The 19,096-nt window shown below is 35.8% G+C and overlaps 1 protein-coding gene across 3 annotated transcripts; it reads right to left on the bottom strand.

Annotated features, from left to right (window-relative positions):
* Positions 1–3,351: 3,351 nt before the first annotated feature.
* On the bottom strand, positions 3,352–18,738 carry LOC124398683 (calcium-responsive transactivator-like). Of its 3 annotated transcripts, XM_046868932.1 has the most exons (12): positions 18,602–18,733; positions 18,323–18,393; positions 16,692–16,768; positions 15,757–15,841; positions 15,188–15,320; positions 14,230–14,403; positions 12,052–12,210; positions 9,370–9,465; positions 7,496–7,588; positions 7,297–7,416; positions 7,015–7,142; positions 3,352–6,135 (listed from the first exon to the last, which is right to left on the bottom strand). In XM_046868932.1, the coding sequence occupies exons 2-12, from the start codon at positions 18,389–18,391 to the stop codon at positions 6,109–6,111; spliced, it is 1,161 nt and encodes a 386-aa protein (XP_046724888.1). In that variant the 5' UTR covers positions 18,392–18,393; positions 18,602–18,733; the 3' UTR covers positions 3,352–6,108. The 3 variants fall into 3 exon arrangements, with proteins under 3 accessions (XP_046724888.1, XP_046724887.1, XP_046724890.1); XM_046868931.1 differs by having other exon boundaries at positions 18,323–18,738; XM_046868934.1 differs by lacking the exon at positions 14,230–14,403 and having other exon boundaries at positions 18,323–18,736.
* Positions 18,739–19,096: the final 358 nt, after the last annotated feature.

Raw genomic sequence — 19,096 nt, 5'->3', positions numbered from 1 at the left:
CTAAAAAGAGGCAAACGATTTTGAGTTTCATTTTTATACATGACAGACAGACAGACAGACAGACAGACAGACAGATAGATGTTTATCAGTTAGATGACTCCAGACAGACAGACAGACAGACAGACAGATAGACAGATAGATAGATAGATAGATAGATAGATAGATAGATAGATAGATGTTAATCAGTTAGATGACTCGTGTGTGTGCTTTTGTTTATCTCCTTAACAGAGAAATGTATATACTTGCTAACATGACACAGTGCCCAGAAAGTAAAACTATGGCAGTTATTGTAGAAATACACTATGATATTATTATATAATGGATCCTCAGGCCCAGGGGCCTTGAATTTCCTTCTACATCATCACTGTCTCCCTTCACTGGAACTTACAGAGTAAATCCTGTTCCAGGAAGGCAATGCCTGTCAAACCCTTTCATAACAGTTCTATTAAGAAGGTGTGTTGAGGCTGAACTGGAGAAATCCAGGATCCTGCACAGAGCCCTGATCTACTCTGAACTTCTTGGGATGAACTAAAACACCACATTTGTGCCAGGACTTCTTGGAGGACAAAGCGACCAACTTTTTATGTCTGAACGGGTTTCCACATCCAATCTCTAGTACAAAACCTTCAGAGAAGAGTGGCTGTTAGATCAGTATATATATATATATATATATATATATATATATATATATATATATATATATATATATATATATATATATATCAGTAGCAGCTTTACTGATAGTTTGCATCATTGCCTATTATCAAGACATCCCTAATATTTAAATATATCCTTGCATTAGTTATTTGACAGCCTGGACTCTATATGCATAATCATTGTTACATATAAATTTTATATTAGATATAATAAATAAAAATAAATAATCTTCTTTCGGCTGCTCCCATTAGGGGGCGCCACAGTGGATCATCCATCTCCATACCCCCCCTGTCCTGTACATCTGTCTTTTTCACACCAACTACCTGCATGTCTTCCCTCACCACATCCATAAACCTCCTCCTTGGTCTTCCTCTTTTCCTCCTTCCTGGTGTCTCCATCCTCAGCATTCTCCTACTGATATACCCCATGTCCCTCCTCTGCACATGTCCAAACCATCTCAATCTCACCTCCCTCACCCTGTCTCTAAAACGTAAATAATACATTTACATTAGTCTCCCTTATATATATTAGATTTGGACCAGACTATAACTGTATAATCAAAGAAATAATCCAATCCTAAAATGAAAATACATTGGAAAAGAATGTTTAATTCAAAATATGTACAAAATATAAAACATACAGGTTGAAAGCTTTGGCTATATTTGGTCACAGATATAACGTACCGTGTCCCTGGAATCCAGCAAGCATAAAAAAGAGTCCGGTTATAATGTCAAAATATACAGATTTAAAATAAAGAAAAATAAAAGACAGAGAAAGAGTTGAAATATGAGATCACGCCGAACAATGTCTGGTTTCCATAGATACGTTCGGTCATTAATAATATTGAAATAAGTTGCAAATGAAATGAGTCACATTGATACGTGTAAAACAATCAAGTAAATAAAAATAGATTAAAAAAAAAAATGACTTATCTGGTTGCAGGTAGTTATGTATTAAGTAAGGAAGGAATAAAACACATGCTTTTACTATCACCACCTTAGTCTTGATTACTCCCTGATAACTGCATGTCTCTAAAGAGGTTTTCTTTCCCATATACCACAGCATTGTTATTTATTAAAGCGTGACAATTCATAATTATATCCATTTCCATAAACATTAAGCAATAGCAGCTACAAAACTCTAGTTTTCTCGACAGCGTCCCAAACCTGTTCACGAAAGGCGTCCTCAATCGAGATCGTCCTCGTGTCTGAAAACCTCAAAGCCGCAGCTTTACAAAGTGCTGACACTGCAAAACGCCTTCAAAAAAATACTAAATAAACATCCACATCCATTGTACAAGTCCCTGTGCAAGTCGTTACCCTGGAAACGTTTCGCGTCTCAAAACGATTAGTGCGATACGGACGTTTTATCGGTACGGTCTACTCCGCTGAGAGAATGTAATATTGTCAATAAATACACCAAAAGAACACCGAATCAGCAATAATGGACATATAAAGCACGTATATATGAGCGATAATTCAACTATGATTCAACTCCATATTTCAACATTTCTTCACATTTGATGCACAGATTTTTATGGAACAGAGATGATCAAGTTTTAATGTAGAGTGTGAGCAATATAACATATTTCCTCAGTACATTACAGCGTTTCTCACTTGGCATTTAGATATCCTGAACATTCACTTCAAATTAGAACAGGTAAAAGTATAGATACAGTAGAATAATGTTGGTGTTAGAGCAGGAATAATGGTGACTACTGGTGTTTAATGGGGTTGGATGGTGAAAACCAGTGTTTGATGAAGAACTTTGGTGTAAAATGTCGATTTTGATGCTGTTAGAGGAGAAATATTGATTTCTGATGGAGAATTTTAGTGAATGATGGTGTTTGAAGTGTTGATTATGAGGATCTTGGTGGTAAGTGGAGAATTCTGGTCTTTACTGGAAGTTCTTGTGTGATTGTAAATGTTGCACACTAGATTTGAGATCAAGAATGTTGGTGTTTGATTCAGTTAGTTGAGTAAAATTTTGATGCTGTTAGAGGAGAAATATCGAATTCCAATGGAAAATTTTTGTGAATGATGGTGTTTGATGTGTTGAATATCAGGATTAAATAATGTTTGATCAGTAAAATTGATGTTCAGTAGATGCTGATTGGTAAATCTTGGTGGTAAGTGGAGAATACTGGTCTTTACTGGAAGTTCTTGTGTGATTGTAAATGTTGCACACTAGATTTAAGTTCAACTATGTTGGTGTTTGATTCTGTTAGTTAAGTAAAATAGATTTTTAGACAGAAAATGGTGGTGTTTAGTGATTGTTGGTTGCTGAATACCGGTGTTTAAAGAAGAAGGATTGCATGAAATGTTGATTTTGATGCTGTTAGAGGAGAAATATTGATTTCGATGGAGAATTTTAGTGAATGATGGTGTTTGAAGTGTTGAATATGAGGATCTTGGTGGTAAGTGGAGAATACTGGTCTTTACTGGAAGTTCTTGTGTGATTGTAAATGTTGCACATTAGATTTGAGATCAAGAACGTTGGTGTTTGATTTAGTTAGTTAAGTAAAATCGATTTTTTGATAGAAAATGGTGTTTATGGAGAACGATAATATGAAATGTCTTGATTTTAAAGCTGTTAGAGGAGAAATATTGATTTCTGATGGAGAATTTTAGTAAATGATGGTGTTTGAAGTGTTGAATATCAGGATTAAATAATGTCTGATCGAGGATATTGATGTTCAGTAGATGCTGATTGGTAAATCTTGGTGGTAAGTGGAGAATACTGGTCTTTACTGGAAGTTCTTGTGTGATTGTAAATGTTGCACACTAGATTTAAGTTCAACTATGTTGGTGTTTGATTCTGTTAGTTAAGTAAAATAGATTTTAGACAGAAAATGGTGGTGTTTAGTGATTGTTGGTTGCTGAATACCGGTGTTTAAAGAAGAAGGATTGCATGAAATGTTGATTTTGATGCTGTTAGAGGAGAAATATTGATTTCCGATGGAGAATTTTAGTGAATGATGGTGTTTGAAGTGTTGAATATGAGGATCTTGGTGGTAAGTGGAGAATACTGGTCTTTACTGGAAGTTCTTGTGTGATTGTAAATGTTGCACATTAGATTTGAGATCAAGAACGTTGGTGTTTGATTTAGTTAGTTAAGTAAAATCGATTTTTTGATAGAAAATGGTGTTTATGGAGAACGATAATATGAAATGTCTTGATTTTAAAGCTGTTAGAGGAGAAATATTGATTTCTGATGGAGAATTTTAGTAAATGATGGTGTTTGAAGTGTTGAATATCAGGATTAAATAATGTCTGATCGAGGATATTGATGTTCAGTAGATGTTGATTGGTAAATCTTGGTGGTAAGTGGAGAATACTGGTCTTTACTGGAAGTTCTTGTGTGATTGTAAATGTTGCACACTAGATTTAAGTTCAAGTATGTTGGTGTTTGATTCAGTTAGTTAAGTAAAATAGATTTTTAGACAGAAAATGGTGGTGTTCAGTGATTGTTGGTTGCTGAATACCGGTGTTTAAAGAAGAAGGATGTTGATTTTGATGCTGTTAGAGGAGAAATATTGATTTCCGATGGAGAATTTTAGTGAATAATGGTGTTTGAAGTGTTGATTATGAGGATCTTGGTGGTAAGTGGAGAATACTGGTCTTTACTGGAACTTCTTGAGTGATTGTGGTTGTTGCACACTTGATTTGAGATGAAGAACGTTGGTGAATGTTGACGTTTTATGCTGTTGGGTGAAATTTGATGTGTAAATGTTGGTGTTTAGTGAGTGTTGTATGGTGAATATTGGAATTTAAAGGTGTTTGATGGAGAATGTAAGTGTTTAATATGTTGAAATGCTGAATGTCAATGTTTAATGAAGAACGTTGGCGTGAAATGTCTTGATTTTGATGCTGTTAGAGGAGAAATATTGATTTCCCGATAGAGAATTTTAGTGAATGATGGTGTTTGAAGTGTTGAATATCAGGATTAAATAATGTCTGATCGAGGATATTGATGTTCAGTGAATGGCGGATGGTAAATCTTGGTGGTAAGTAGAGAATACTGGTTTTTACTGGAAGTTCTTGTGTGATTGTAAATGTTGTACACTAGGTTTAAGATCAAGAATGTTGGTGTTTGATTCTTTTAGGTGAGTAAAATTGATTTTCTGACTAAAAATGTTGGTGTTTAGTGATTGTTGGTTGCTCAATACCGGTGTTTAATGAAGAACAATGGTATGAAATGATGCTGTTAGAGGAGAAATATTGATTTCTGATTAAAAATATTGATGGTCCGTGAATGTTGGATGGAAATCTTGGTGGTAAGTGGAGAATACTGGTCTTTACTGGAACTTCTTGTGTGATTGTAAATGCTGCACACTAGATTTAAGTTCAAGAATGTTGGTTTTCGATTCTGTTAGTTGAGTAAAATAGATTTTTTAAATGTTGGTGTTTAGTGATTGTTGGATGGTGAATACCAGTGTTTAATGAAGCATGGCATCAAATGTGTTGCTTTTGATGCTGTTAGAGAAAAAATATTGATTTCTGATGGAGAATTTTACTGAATGTTGGCATTTGATGTGGTAAATATAAGTATTTAATAATGTTTGATGAAGAATATTGATGTTTAGAGCATGTTTGGTGGTAGATTTCGGTTGGTAAGTAGCGAATACTGGCGTTTATTGGATGTTTTTGTGTAATTATAGATGCTGTACACTAGATTTTAGTTGAAGTTTAGATAAAGAAATGATCGTTTAATGATTGCTGAATAGTGAATTCTGGCATTTAATGATGGTAAATAGAGAATTTTGTTTAATGCGTTTGCCCGGTAGATGTCGGTGGTGAATCCTGTTGTTTGGTGGCCGATGGCGTGCAATTGTGAATGTTGCATGTTTGATAGAGAAGGAGGAAATATTTGGTAGAATGTTGGGTTTGGGGCACCTTCATAAACTACCTTTTTTAAAACCGTAAAAACAGCTATAAAAATAGAAAGAATTACAGAAAAATTGGTAAAAAAACCAAAAAAATACAATACTGAGGTGTTGCTAATCGTACACAAAACTAGCAAAACTCCTGCACCTTTAACACATAACACATAACTCCATCTGATGGACACTAGGAATGTTAACACACAATTATTATACACTCTTAATATAAACAGACGTTGAACCTGTTTTGTAGAATTTGTAATGTTAAGTCTGGTTTGTTTTGTCTGATATATAGATACCTTATCTCTGTACAGAGATATAAGCTTTAAATCCCTGTGAGAAAATGAAGAGGAGGTAGGTGAAAGAAAGTCGCCAGGATATTAAACTGTTAAACAGACAGACAATGAGAGTACTTTTCAATCTCAGTCCGCATATAAAGATGGAAGCTAAATTTTACCAAATTGTTTTTCCTTTCATTGGTCAGCGCGACACTACGGTCAGCTCAAGAACACAGTATACACGATCCCGTTCCTTTGATTGGTTTGTCCAATGGTCAACTTAGTCGAGTGTTACTGCTGATAGTTTCCATACTGACCCTGCAAAGACACAATACATATGCATTTACATTTACAGCACATTGGCAGACGCCCTTATCCAGCATCACTTATCTCATTCAGTACAAATGATCAGTAGAGTCTTAAGGGCCCTGCTCTAGGGCCCAGCAGTGGCAGCTTAGTTGTGGTGGGACATAAACTCATGACCTTTTGATCAGAAGTCCAACAAAAGGTTATAACATAACATCCAAAGTATTCTTCATTGTGCATTTTTTAAATTACACATATACAGTATATATATAAGTAAGTATCAAGTCCTTTTGTTATTGTTTACAAAAAATAAACTACGGTTTGAATCGAAAATGCATAAGGCTGAAGTTCTTCTGTATGGAATTTCTTTAAAGTTCAACAGCAGACATGTACACGTTACTGTATATCGATTGCAAGAGACCGAACAGGATTCACACTGTTACTGTACTGTACTAGTGTTCGTTTTATTTTCCTGGTTGTTCCTCCATTTTCAGAAATTGTAATTCGGTGATTTGTCACCAATTGAATTGACCTGTTTTAGAGAACCGATTGGTTGATCTGATGCCGAACACCGCCTTCATTAGTGACATTCAACATTCGTCTGCACAGTTCATCAATCCAATACACATTTACAAAAAAAATAAAAGGTTTAATAAAATGTGAAGAAGAGACGCTTGATAGATGAGAGAACTGATTGACTGATGCAATGAACTGATGAATAGATGTTTTGGGGTTAAACTATTCAGTTGAGAATCAGTAAAATATATTTTTATCAACATGACAAACAATTGATAAGGTAGGAAACAGCTGACACTTGTACTTGTACTGAAGTGTCACAGGCTTGATTTTGTGTGTGAGTATGCCGTATATGTGTGCGAGTGCATGCTGTACCTGTTCGTAAGTGTAAGATCTCTGTGTTTGAGAGCCAGGAGTTGATTGTGTGGATCGAAATGAGGAATACTGCTGACTCTGCCCCTGCTGATACTGAGAGTACTGAGACGGAGTGCCCTGTCCTGGACCTGAGAAAAAAAATTTATAAGTGTGTCTAAGATTTATTCTCTAGTAAATGCTAGTGAATTAAGTAAAAAATCTCAAATTGAGACACAAATTTAAATCATTCACTCACTGGGATACATTCTGTCTCTAGTCCTTAGTGTGTGTTTGTGTTCTTACCATAACCCTGCCCTTGGCTGCTGTATCCTGGCTGTGATTGGTACTGCTGTTGGTTGAATGTCTGCTGCTGACCGGAGCTCTGTTGATATTGTGACTGCTGTTGGCTATACTGAGGGTTTCCTACAACACCAAAACTAATATATAATATTTGCAACATTCATGTAAAGTGTCACGATGTGTGTCCAGTTTTTCAGCTCACCGCCTTCATAATAGTGTTGTGTTGAATCTTCGAAAGATCTCTCATAACTCTGCTCTCCATACGTGGACTGCTGATATGAGTATTCACCGTGGCCTATAGAGGAAAAAAGACATAATTATATGCAGGTATTTACCAAACTTGCAATAGAGATGAAATTTGATTTGATTTGATTTGATTTGAGATGCGATCCAATGACCCAATTAAAAGCAGACGCATGAGTGCCGCCAGTTGCTTTTAGAGGATGCAGAACTTAGATGGTGTCCAGCATGTGTGGTGACGCCCTGGTGAGGAGATTGTGTCCAGCATGGTGGTGGTAGCATCATGGTCTGGGGCTGCATGAGTGCTGCTTGTACTGTGGAGCTGCGGTTCATTGAGAAACATGCATTCCAAAATGTACTGTGACATTCTGAAGCAGAACATGATGCCCACCCTTCAGAAACTGGGCCGGTAGTTTTCCAACATTATAACGACCCCAAAAACACAACACAGATGACAACTGCTTTAGTGAGGAAGCTGAAGGTGAAGGTGATTGAGTGGCCAAGTATGACTCCAGACCTGAACCCTATTGAGCACATGTTGGGATCCTCAAGCAGAAGTTGGAGTAGCATCATGTGTGTAACATCCAGCAGATTCATGATGTCATTATGGAGGAGTGGAAGAGGATCCCAGCAACAACCTGTGCAGCTCTGGTGAATTCCATACCCAGGAGGATTAATTCAGTACTGGATAACGATAATGCTCACACACAATATTCACACTTTGGACACTATTTTGACATGTTCACTTTGGGTGTACTTACTTTTGTTGCCAGTTATTTTGACAACAATGACTGTATGTTAATTTATTTTTAGAGGACAGTAAATCTGTACTGCTTTACAAAATGACTATAAAATTAATCAAAGTTTCATTTCTATAGTATTGTCCCTTGAGAAGAGATAATAAAATGGTTGCTGAAATGTGAGGGGTGCACTCAATTTTGTGAGATACTGTATATATATTTAAGTAGTGTTTGTGTTTGCACATAACACTAGCTTATCCTAATTTTATTAGTTCTCGGTCACCAGTCACCAACAATAGAGCTTTAATTTAAGATGATCAGTCAAATTTTGAAATTTTAAAATACATCAAAGCAATTTTTAGCTTTTGTTTTTTAGCAGGCTAACAATTCCTAGCTTGCTGTGAAAAAATCAGATACATCTCGGATCAATGTCCTCATCCTGTTAGTTTTTTATTGTATGTAAGGTGTCCTTGAGTGTCATGCAAGGCGCCTATAAATAATTGTATTATTGTAGTTTTGAAATTTAAAATAATAATAAAATTCGCCTAACATGACCTAGTTTTCTGACAAACTTACAAAAGCCAGACTTCTAGCTGACATACAGTGTGGCAAAAGGATCGCTGGAGTAGCAATCTAGCTTACAGAATATCATTATAATATTATGATATAATATAATTTGATATTATGTTAAAATATAAATATTATTATGCTTTTATTACATTAGTAAAGCAATATATTCTTGCGCTTTGGGCAGATTAAACTTAAGCAAATACGACAATGTACAGTTGATCACTAACCATTCGAGAAAAATCAATTAAAACCAAGGTAATACAATTACAAGGTGAGGTCAAAGTAAAACATCTGAAATTTTCACACACCAAAGGCATTTGCAATTAAAAAAGATACTGTCTGGGATATTTAATATACAAACTGAATACATATAAAATATGAAAGAAATGACGGTAATGAACTGCAAATAAGTGTGAGCAGTTATAAAAAAAAGATAAAAAAGAAAAAAGATAGGAAAAAGGCAGGGGTAGAAGGTATGGTAGATATTTTAGGGGGCGGATAACCATGTGGGGGTTCGTGTGATTACCGTCTGGGTAATACTGCTGGTTTACAGGCTCGCTGGAGCTCGGAGTGTGTCCATACTGCTCTCCGTAGAACTCCTCCTGACCCATGTACTGCGATCCTGAAACACAGGGTGACACCACAGTCGGGTTAATCAGATCTGATCTGATCAAAAGGCTCGTTTTCTTCTCTGTCGAGCGGTGAATACGTGGTTTCAAGGGCATAAAAATCAAGGGCATATTCTCATTGGAGAATATGCTATAAGGCGATGATAGGCTCGTGTTGAGGGAGTCTGTATTGTTTGGAATGCCTCCTATATCTTTCTGCAGAGATTTAATCGAATTATTGGATGTATCTAAACATACAATTTATAGATTATTGATAATAATGTACATGTATACAAGGCTCTCACTATGGGGAAGATTCATGTAAAGGTGAATAATGAGATTAGGGAGAAAAAATGGCATAAAATCTATAGAAAATGGCATAAAATTGAATTAGCATGCGTAGGTGTAGGAAAAAAGGATGCAAATGAAATTTAGACATTGCTGAAAAGGGAAAAGGATTGTTTTAGTTCTAGTGTGCAGAAACTCCAGATATTACTATTCCCTTTTTGCAAATCTCTAGACGGAAATAATTTTATTAAGAAAAACCTTATTAGAACTCCAAGCGCAATAAATCAAACCAAAAACAGAAAAGACGACGCCTCCAGTGTTCTCATCCACCTCCCGAATCTCACAGAAGATTTCCCACTGCTTTTTGGATTTCCCGAATGAAGACCTATCATCTAAGACTACATTATAACAAAGAACTAAGAACTGATTTACAATGGGGTCCAGAAGTCTAAGACCACATTAAATATCTGGGATTGTTTGTCATTTCAGCTAAAAAGATTCTACATTATTTTTTGCTACATTTCAGCAAATTAGATGACAATAAGATCCATTGAAATGCAGTTAGCATCTAACCAAAAGTGCAAATAGCAATAAGGTAGATCATATGATCAATATGTACATTTCTAAGATCTAATAAGTTCTAAGTTCAATCACATTTTAATTGTATTAACTTGGAAAATAATCAAAATACCATAGAGAGACAGATTTTTTTAGTCTCAGACTACCACTAAACAACACAAATTCCAAAAAAGTTGGGAAAATCTTTAATTGTAAATAAAAACAAAATGGCAAAACTTATACCACAGTAGAACATATTAAATGTTTAAACTAAGAAAATGAACTATTTTCATTAAAAAAAAGTTAATTATAAATTTCATGCCCACAAAAAAAGTTAGGACAGGGCGATGTTTACCACTGTGTAGAATCCCCTTTTCTTTTAACACAAGTCTACTGTATATACATCTTGGAACTAAGAAAAGCAGTTTCTAAAGTTTTAGAAGAAGCATGCTTTCCCATTTGTATCTGATACAGGATTTTAGCTGTTCAGCAGTCCCGGGTCTTCTTTGTTGCATTTTTCATTTTATGATTTCAATTTCAATTTATATTAATTAAATCCATTAGTATTCAGATTGTTATATTAGGTCCAGTGTCCACATTTCTTCCCTAGACAATATCTAGAATGCAAGTTCTATGCATTTTTACATATTAGGACCAGTTTTTAGTCTTCCAGATTATATAATCGTTCTATTGACTGTCCAAACAATCTTTTTTAATCCACTGGTGTATCATTTCCTGTCTGTCACACATCACAGATGTGGACTAGCAGAGGGCAACAAGAAGTAAGGGGTTAACATGGATGAGACAGAGGGAGTCAGTGATGTAAACATGACTGAAAACAGAGACATTCCTGATTACCTGATCATCATCATCTTTTCTCTGCTTGTGTTCTATATGGTGGATGTTAAGACCGGATACATTCATTAAGTAACAACATTTGAAATTCTTTTGTCTTTAGTCATATTAATATTAATATTAACATGACGTGAGCTTCAATTACCAGTGTGACACTAAAACAGGTAGTAATAATGACTGCTTTTCACTGAAGTACAGTACAGACCAAAAGTTTATATATATAATATATATATCTATATATATATATATATATATATATATATATATATATATATATATATACAGTACAGACCAAAAGTTTGGACACACCTTCTCATTCAAAGAGTTTTCTTTATTTTCATGACGATGAAAATTGTAGAGTCACACTGAAGGCATCAAAACTATGAATTAACACATGTGGAATTATATACATAACAAAAAACTGAACTGAAAATATGTAATATTGTAGGTTCTTCAAAGTAGGCATCAAGAGAATGCCAAGAGTGTGCAAAGCAGTAATCTAAGCAAAAGGTGGCTACTTTGAAGAACCTACAATATGACATATTTTCAGTTGTTTCACACTTTTTTGTTATGTATATAATTCCACATGTGTTAATTCATAGTTTTGATGCCTTCAGTGTGACTCTACAATTTTCATAGTCATGAAAATAAAGAAAACTCTTTGAATGAGAAGGTGTGTCCAAACTTTTGGTCTGTACTGTACATGCCAGAGCCCAAACATCTTTACTTTAACTTGCGCAACTTCAACTTTTAGAGTCTTTTAAAACATGAGTATCTGCACTTCTACTTGAGTAAAAGGTGTGTGTACTTTTGCCACCTCTGGCTATCGGAGGTAAAATGAAATGTTTATTAAGCAAAGAATTTTCCACCATGACACACAGAAATGACACCAAACTCACCTTGCTGAGCAGGACGATAGCTTCCGACAGGCCTTTGTGAGACCATACTGTTGCCCTGATTGCTTTGTCCCATCATGCCCATGGTCTGCTGCCCCTGATAGTGCTGACCTCCAGATGAGGAGTAATGGGGTCCTGAACCTTGCTGATGCATCATAGAGACTGAGGAGAATCACACATTAGCATAACACTGATCATATCTAAATAAAATCTGACGCAAAAAAAAAAAAAAACATCATGGAGGTTCAGAAGAAACATCGGAGACAGCCAGAGGAAAAAAAAAACAATGGGTAAGAACGTTTAAGGAGAAACTTGTACGGAGAAATGAAGTGTGAAATAAAAATCAGAAGCCAGGCTTGGGTAAGTGCTTGCATGGAGAGAAAATGCTGATTACACTTGTTAAAAAAAGGGGTCAAAAAGTCAGGAGGAGGGTAAATAATCACCATGATGAACTGAGTGTGTTTGATGGTCTTCTGCCTCTTATTCAAGCACAGGAACTTTGGAAGCCTAATATAACGTAAAATATGTATTTTGGACACCCTGCTATATTAAACATCAAGGAAAATCAGAGATTTAGCAAAACTCTCAGACAGAGAGCAGTTGAACTTTGACTTGGCCTAGTCAGCTTGGCCTGATCTACCAAAGCAAATTGAGATTCCTGTGTCAGATCAAAGCGGCGGTATTAACGATGAGAATCAGTTTGATGTTGCATGCATTTATTGTTACAGTCAGCAAGGTAGCTAAGTTTGCTTAGTTAGCTTTTGCTCGGGGGTTTATCATTGCAATTTATTTTAGCTTTCACTTGCTAGTTTTCTTTCATCTTGAAATTTCGCTTTAATTTGCCAGTTAACATTTATTTGCTAAGCTAACTTTCACTTGCAAGTGTATGTTCACCTGCTGAAACTAGCTTAGCTAGCTTGCTAGATTAGCTGGATCTTTTGCTTATGGCTAAACAAATTAGATAGACAATAGATCAATTCTATTGTACATTAGTATTAGTGAAGCTAATGCACGATTAAAACATTAATTTATAGCTACATGTACTACTGTAAATATGCTAGAAACAGCCTGTATCAAGTGATTTCCTTTTATCACGTCATACTGTAGCAGTGAACACAGTTTGCCGTGTTTTCCACAGGTTAAATATTCATCATGCAAAAAACAAGGCACACGTGAACATGATCCAAAAATCCATCCACTTTAACGCTGTACATTTTAAAAGAGTTTTGTCCCAAAGAGAATGCCGTTTCTAGATCATGTTCACGTGTGCCTTCTTCTTTGCATGATAGAAATTGAACCTGCATTTGTGGATCAAAATCTGGGTTCACAAACAATGATTTCTGGAGCTGTTATGGAGCCCATGCACTGACTTCCATCACAGAATTATGACTGTTTTCATCACAGCGCCGCCTGAAGGCCTAAAGATCACGGCGTCCGATATTGATTCTCTTGTGCGCCGAGATTTCTCTGGATTATTCGGATGAAATATATTTACTATACATGATGAGATAGTCAACTGTTACGCAATTTGATGTTGAGAACATTATGTGTCTTTTTAGACACAGTCTTTCAAATAGAAAATTGTTGAAGCCCATCTTTATTTTTTTTAGAGAATTACCCTCTCTAAGATACACTATTTATACCTAATCATCTTACTTACCTGTCGTCAATTTACCTCAGTAGTTAAAAAATTGCTTCTCCAACTGTTTAATTTTAATAACCTTTACTTTTTCCAGACTTTTGTTGCCACGTTTCAACATTTCTGATACATGTTTTTTTTTCCAGAAAATGGTACATTTCCTCAGTTCAAACATTTGATGTTTTCTATGTACTACAGTGAATAAAATATGTGTGTCCCAACTTTTTATTTTTGTGGGGGGGGCAAATTGGGTTTATATAAATCTTGTCCTATTTTTGAGAAACCGGAAAACATAAATTCAACACACCTAAAGATATTACCAGTTCAGAAAGCTTTAAGGTACAGCTTTGACTTTGACAGCAGGGACTCACGTTTCTGTGTTCTGATGTGTAGACTAAAGATGATCAGAACGCTAGAACATGGCACATGAATTAATTCAAGTATCTGATTCTACATTTATTCCCTCTCCATTTGTCCCTCTCGCATTCAAGCGTGTGTTCGGTTGAGTTGTGATGGACAGGGCGAGCGCTCTATGGGCTCACCTTGGCTGTTCTGTAAGTTGATGTTGGTGCGGGAGGGCGGGTACAGTGCCGTGCCCTGTGACGATGAGGACAGGGGCATTGAGTGAGCGAAGCTCGACCCGCAGCTCATGGACAACGTGGAAGGGCCAGAATGTTGTTGTTGCTGCTGCTGCTGTATGGGGGTGTGACTCGAGCCTGATAACACACACTCACAGTCAAATGTGCAGCCGGGATCAACAGCATGAGGCACACACACGTTCAGTTCATCAGCAAAAAAAAAACCTTTTTATTGATCAGGAAGGAAGGAATGAAGCTCAAAGGAATAGGAAGAACAGATAGAATTGGGACAGGGAAGAATGAAAGAAGATCGTAACAGGAAAGGAAGGAAAAATGTTGCAAGCATAAACAGAAATATGCATTCAAAACTCTCTCAAAACAAGAATGTGGCAGCTCAGTGGTTAAAGCTCTAGGTTACTGATCGGAAGGTTGAAGGTTCAAGCCCCGGTAAATCCACCGATCATCCACCGAGCCCAGCACAGGTAAATCCACCGATCATTGTTAAATAAACAGTATTTTTATTTAATAACCACATGAAATATATGTTTTTGAGATCTGAGTCAGAACAAATAACAAATGTTGCACTATATATATATATATATATATATATATATATATATATATATATATATATATATATGTATACACTAATATATATTTAATATATTACACTATTAAATTATATATTAAACTATTCTAAATAATGTGGCATTAAATGTGCAGATGGGTTGAAGCTCTTTCAGCTTTACGAGGACACACCATGAAGCTTTATACACTTCAAATAAAAAATTGGTGTAGAAAACAAGCAGAGCACAAACAGAAAGCACTGGCAGTGAGACAGGAAGTGCAGGGAGACGGCCGTGTGCAGGGGAAGGGAGAGAGAGAGAGAGAGAGAGAGAGAGAGAGAGAGAGAGAGACTCACCGTTACTTATCTGACTCTGCATTAGTGAGGAAGGAGTCACACTGTCATTTAGATTACTCTGAGAGTGTAGCGATCCTCCTGCACTGCTCCCTCCCATCCCACTTCCACCCATACTCATCCCGGGGTTCGGTGGCTGAGAGAGAGAGAGAGAGAGAGAGAGAGGAGGGAGAGAGAGTTTTACATTTTTTTTAATTTTTTATTACTTATTTTACAGATATTGGGTAAATATATAAAGGAAATAAGAAATATATGAAAAACAGAGTAAAGAAGTGGGGAGGAAATGAAATAAGGAAGGAGGCAAGGAAGGAAGGAACTAAGGAAGGAGGAAGGGTAAAAAGAAAAAGGAATAAAGAAAGGAACTTATATAGAATGAAAATGGCAAAAAGGGAAGGAAAAAGGAAGTAAGGAAGAAAGAAAGAAAGAAAGAAAGGAAGGAAGGAAAGAAGAGGAAGGTATTAAAGGTAGACAGTAATGAAGGTAGAAAGAAAGAAATGCAGAATGAAAATAAACGTATGGGAGAAAAGGAAGGAAGGGAGGGAAAGAAGGAATGAAGAAAAAGAGATGTTTACCGCAGGTAAAAGCGACTGCATGTTTTGGTTGGAGTCTGCAATTGTGGCCAAGTAAACCAGGTTTCTGTGTAAAATCTGCTGATACCTAAACACAATAATAATAATAATAATAATAATAATAATAATAATAATAAAATGTCACAACTATACCTATTACACTTTATTATGTATAACTTCAGATATTGTACAGGAAGTACAGCAGGTTCCATTCAATACGTTTAATAAGTTAATTTCAGCATAAACAATGTTTAGCTCCGCCCACAGTGTACTGAAAAGTAAGAAGTTCGGATAAGGAGAATGTAGACGATGTTGATCAGTTGCTGCTTTTCGGACTTTAGCAAGTCGTTATTTTAGTTTAATGGGAAATGAATTGGCAGCAATTCAGAGATGATTGTTTTTTATATTAACATTCGTCAAAATGTTACATTTTTAAAACAATTTTAAATAAAAAAGTATTTAAAAAATAAAGTAGATATAAAAAAAAATAGAATAAATCAAATTAATTGAATTAACCAATCGAATAAATTAGCACAAATAAAAATGATTCGATAAAATGTAATAAATGGAACAATTGAATTCAATTGTTTAAATTTATTGTGTGTGTTTTACAGTGAATATAAAATTCTCTGATGTTATGTTCTACTGTTCTACTTATTTCAGCATACTACAAAAAAAGTCTTGAATTTGTCAGGATTTTCTCCTTTCGAAAGAAATTCTTGAATATGAAAAAAGAATCCATATCGGGAACCGTACAAAATGTACAAATGTACCAATCATCTTTCCAGTATAAATCAAGGCCTGCCTGTGGTACACATGTGCACTGTACAGAAAGGGTTCGGTGCAAATTGTGTACTGTTACCACCCTAACTCATGACCATAAGGTTGTGACTTCAAATGTGAAAGCCAGAGAGAAAAAAATACATCGAAATACTCACTGTGTGCACTCTGCAGTCTTCCCTTTGCTCTGATAGTCCATAATACACTGGATCAAATAGTGATTTTCATCCAGCATCTAGACACAAAGATACACACAACGGCTAGTTTTAGAGTGATTTACAATATTTCATCAGTATTTTGTTCAACCAGATTCTGTTTGGCAATTATACACTTTATGGATAAAAGTACTGGGACATCAGACTGATTTCAACTGTATGTGGTTCTTCCTCAAACTGTTACCACAAAACTTGGAGGCACACAACTGTATAAAATGTCATTAAATTTCCCATTCACTTGAACTATTAGACCCAAACCTGTTCCAGCATGACGATGCCTCTGTGCACAAAGCCAGCTCCATGAGGATGCACTGGTTGGAGTGGAAGATCTCCTGCTATACAGCTCCAACCCTAATATACACCTTCGGGATGAATGTAGAAACTGTACCCCAAACCTCCTCATCTCTCCTACATCACTACCTGACTTTACTAAGTCCCTTGTTTCTGAATAAGCAAATATCTATATCAAATATAACAGCAAATGAAGAGGAAATGTGGAATTGGTTTAATGATGTTCAATAATATCATACCATATACTAATCTTATGGTCAGATGTCCACAAACTCATCCTTATCACTGAATGTCCATTCGTTATAATGCCACCATTGTGGAGGTGTTCTGTTCTGCGATAGGCCCTTAAACGTGGAACTGTTCATGCAACTGTGGTCCTGAAACACTGTATTAGAGTGTTGATATTACAGTCCATAATCATCCTTAGTTTTGCTCAGTGACTTCTTTAGGCTGTTCATGTTGAAACCTCCTCAGCTGCACAGAATGGTCTCCTCATGGCTCCAGGGTCGAAGTAAAGACTCTAAACATGTCCTGGTTCAATGACTGTACATTTCAGTTTAGCTTAAATGTTTACTCTGAGCCAAAGGCGCAATAAAAAGTGCATTATTGTGGCCTTACGTCACCTCTTCGATTGGGAATAATGTGTGTGTGTGTGTGTGTGTGTGTGTGAGTGTGTGTGTGTGTGAGTGAGAAAGGGACAGGTAATGCATTTGAAGACAAACAGCCTGTCCTCTGTTAAAGTGACACTGAAATGACAGCAGCACATCCATCACCTTTTAGGGCAAACAAAGGTGTGCAGAGAGACCAACACACACTGTGTGTGTGTGTGTGTGTGTGTGTGTGTGTGTGTGTGTGTGTGTGCATTCACCAACTCCATAGGTTACTATACCCCATGGTCATTAGTATTACATTATTATAAGGTTATATATATATATATATATATATATATATATATATATATATATATATATATATATATATATACACACACACGTGAAAAAGCACAATTCTTTTCCTTATTATAATATATATAAAACATTTATATCATGTTTATATAAAAAAAAAAAACGATGGAAAGCAGTCTTGAAAGATGAATTAGGTTTAGTAATTATGTTAAGGTTTAAGTATAAGGTATAAACACAAATCCTTGCTCTTGTTTAGATCAGCTGCCAATCACTTCTCCCCTTTCACACCAATAAATACCAATTAAAAACAGCATCTATAATATATATATATATATAATATATAAAGCTTTTAATCGCCCCCAAGATCAACACATTTACCTTCTGTATGGTCTGCTGGGTCACTTCTCCTTTTCCTCTCGGTCGTGTTGATGAAAATGTGACTGACATTTCTTTAATCCCAGAAAAAAAAAAATCTGAATATGAGAATGATTTAATACAAATATGTATTCTCTGGCTTTCAAGCTGTCATATATAGACAGGTCAGAGGGAATGATGATCAACAAAATAGGGGTGTTTCTGATCGAAAATAGCTTTTCATCACAAAACACTGACCTCTTCTGGCAATAAGAAAGAAAGTCTGAAAATAGAGAGTCATACATGAGGATAGTCAGGACGGCGGTGACGGTGTCGGAGATGAAGATAACGAAAACGCCCTGTGGTCTACATGGAGGAAACACCTGCTCTTGGTACGCTCCACCCAGCTCTCGTCGTGCGCCTCTATCCAGACTCTTTCGCTCCGGCGCCATTCACAAGTGCCGCTACGCTCACTCCGGTACGGAACTCACGGAGCTCAGGAGGCCACGCCCACAGACACTCTGCTCCGCTGCGATTGGCTAAGCGATCAGCGCTTACCGGGTCTTTAATAATAACAATAATAATAATAACAGTAATAATAATGATAATAATTATAATTAAATAATAATAACAATAATAATTCACTTAGTATTGAAAAAGTTGATAAAAACAATACATAAATAAACAAACAAACAAACGAATGAAGTTTTGGTATTAAATTATTACATTTAAATTATATGATTAAATACTAATAAATCATACAGCCATAGAAATACATAATAATATATAATAGAAATA

Source organism: Silurus meridionalis, chromosome 16 (assembly GCF_014805685.1).
Source record: "Silurus meridionalis isolate SWU-2019-XX chromosome 16, ASM1480568v1, whole genome shotgun sequence".
NCBI lineage: Eukaryota > Metazoa > Chordata > Actinopteri > Siluriformes > Siluridae > Silurus > Silurus meridionalis.
The sequence above is the reverse complement of the archived record's forward strand: the minus strand, read 5'-3'. Positions and strand labels throughout refer to the sequence as shown.

Coding starts and splice junctions, on each gene's coding strand:
- LOC124398683 (XM_046868931.1), bottom strand. CDS start 18,391: ATGTCAGTCACATTTTCATCAACACGACCGAGAGGAAAAGGAGAAGTG. Junction 16,769..18,322: donor CCCAGCAGACCATACAGAAG/GTAAATGTGTTG, acceptor CTTTGTGTCTAG/ATGCTGGATGAAAATCACTA. Junction 7,417..7,495: donor ACAACACTATTATGAAGGCG/GTGAGCTGAAAA, acceptor TTGGTGTTGTAG/GAAACCCTCAGTATAGCCAA.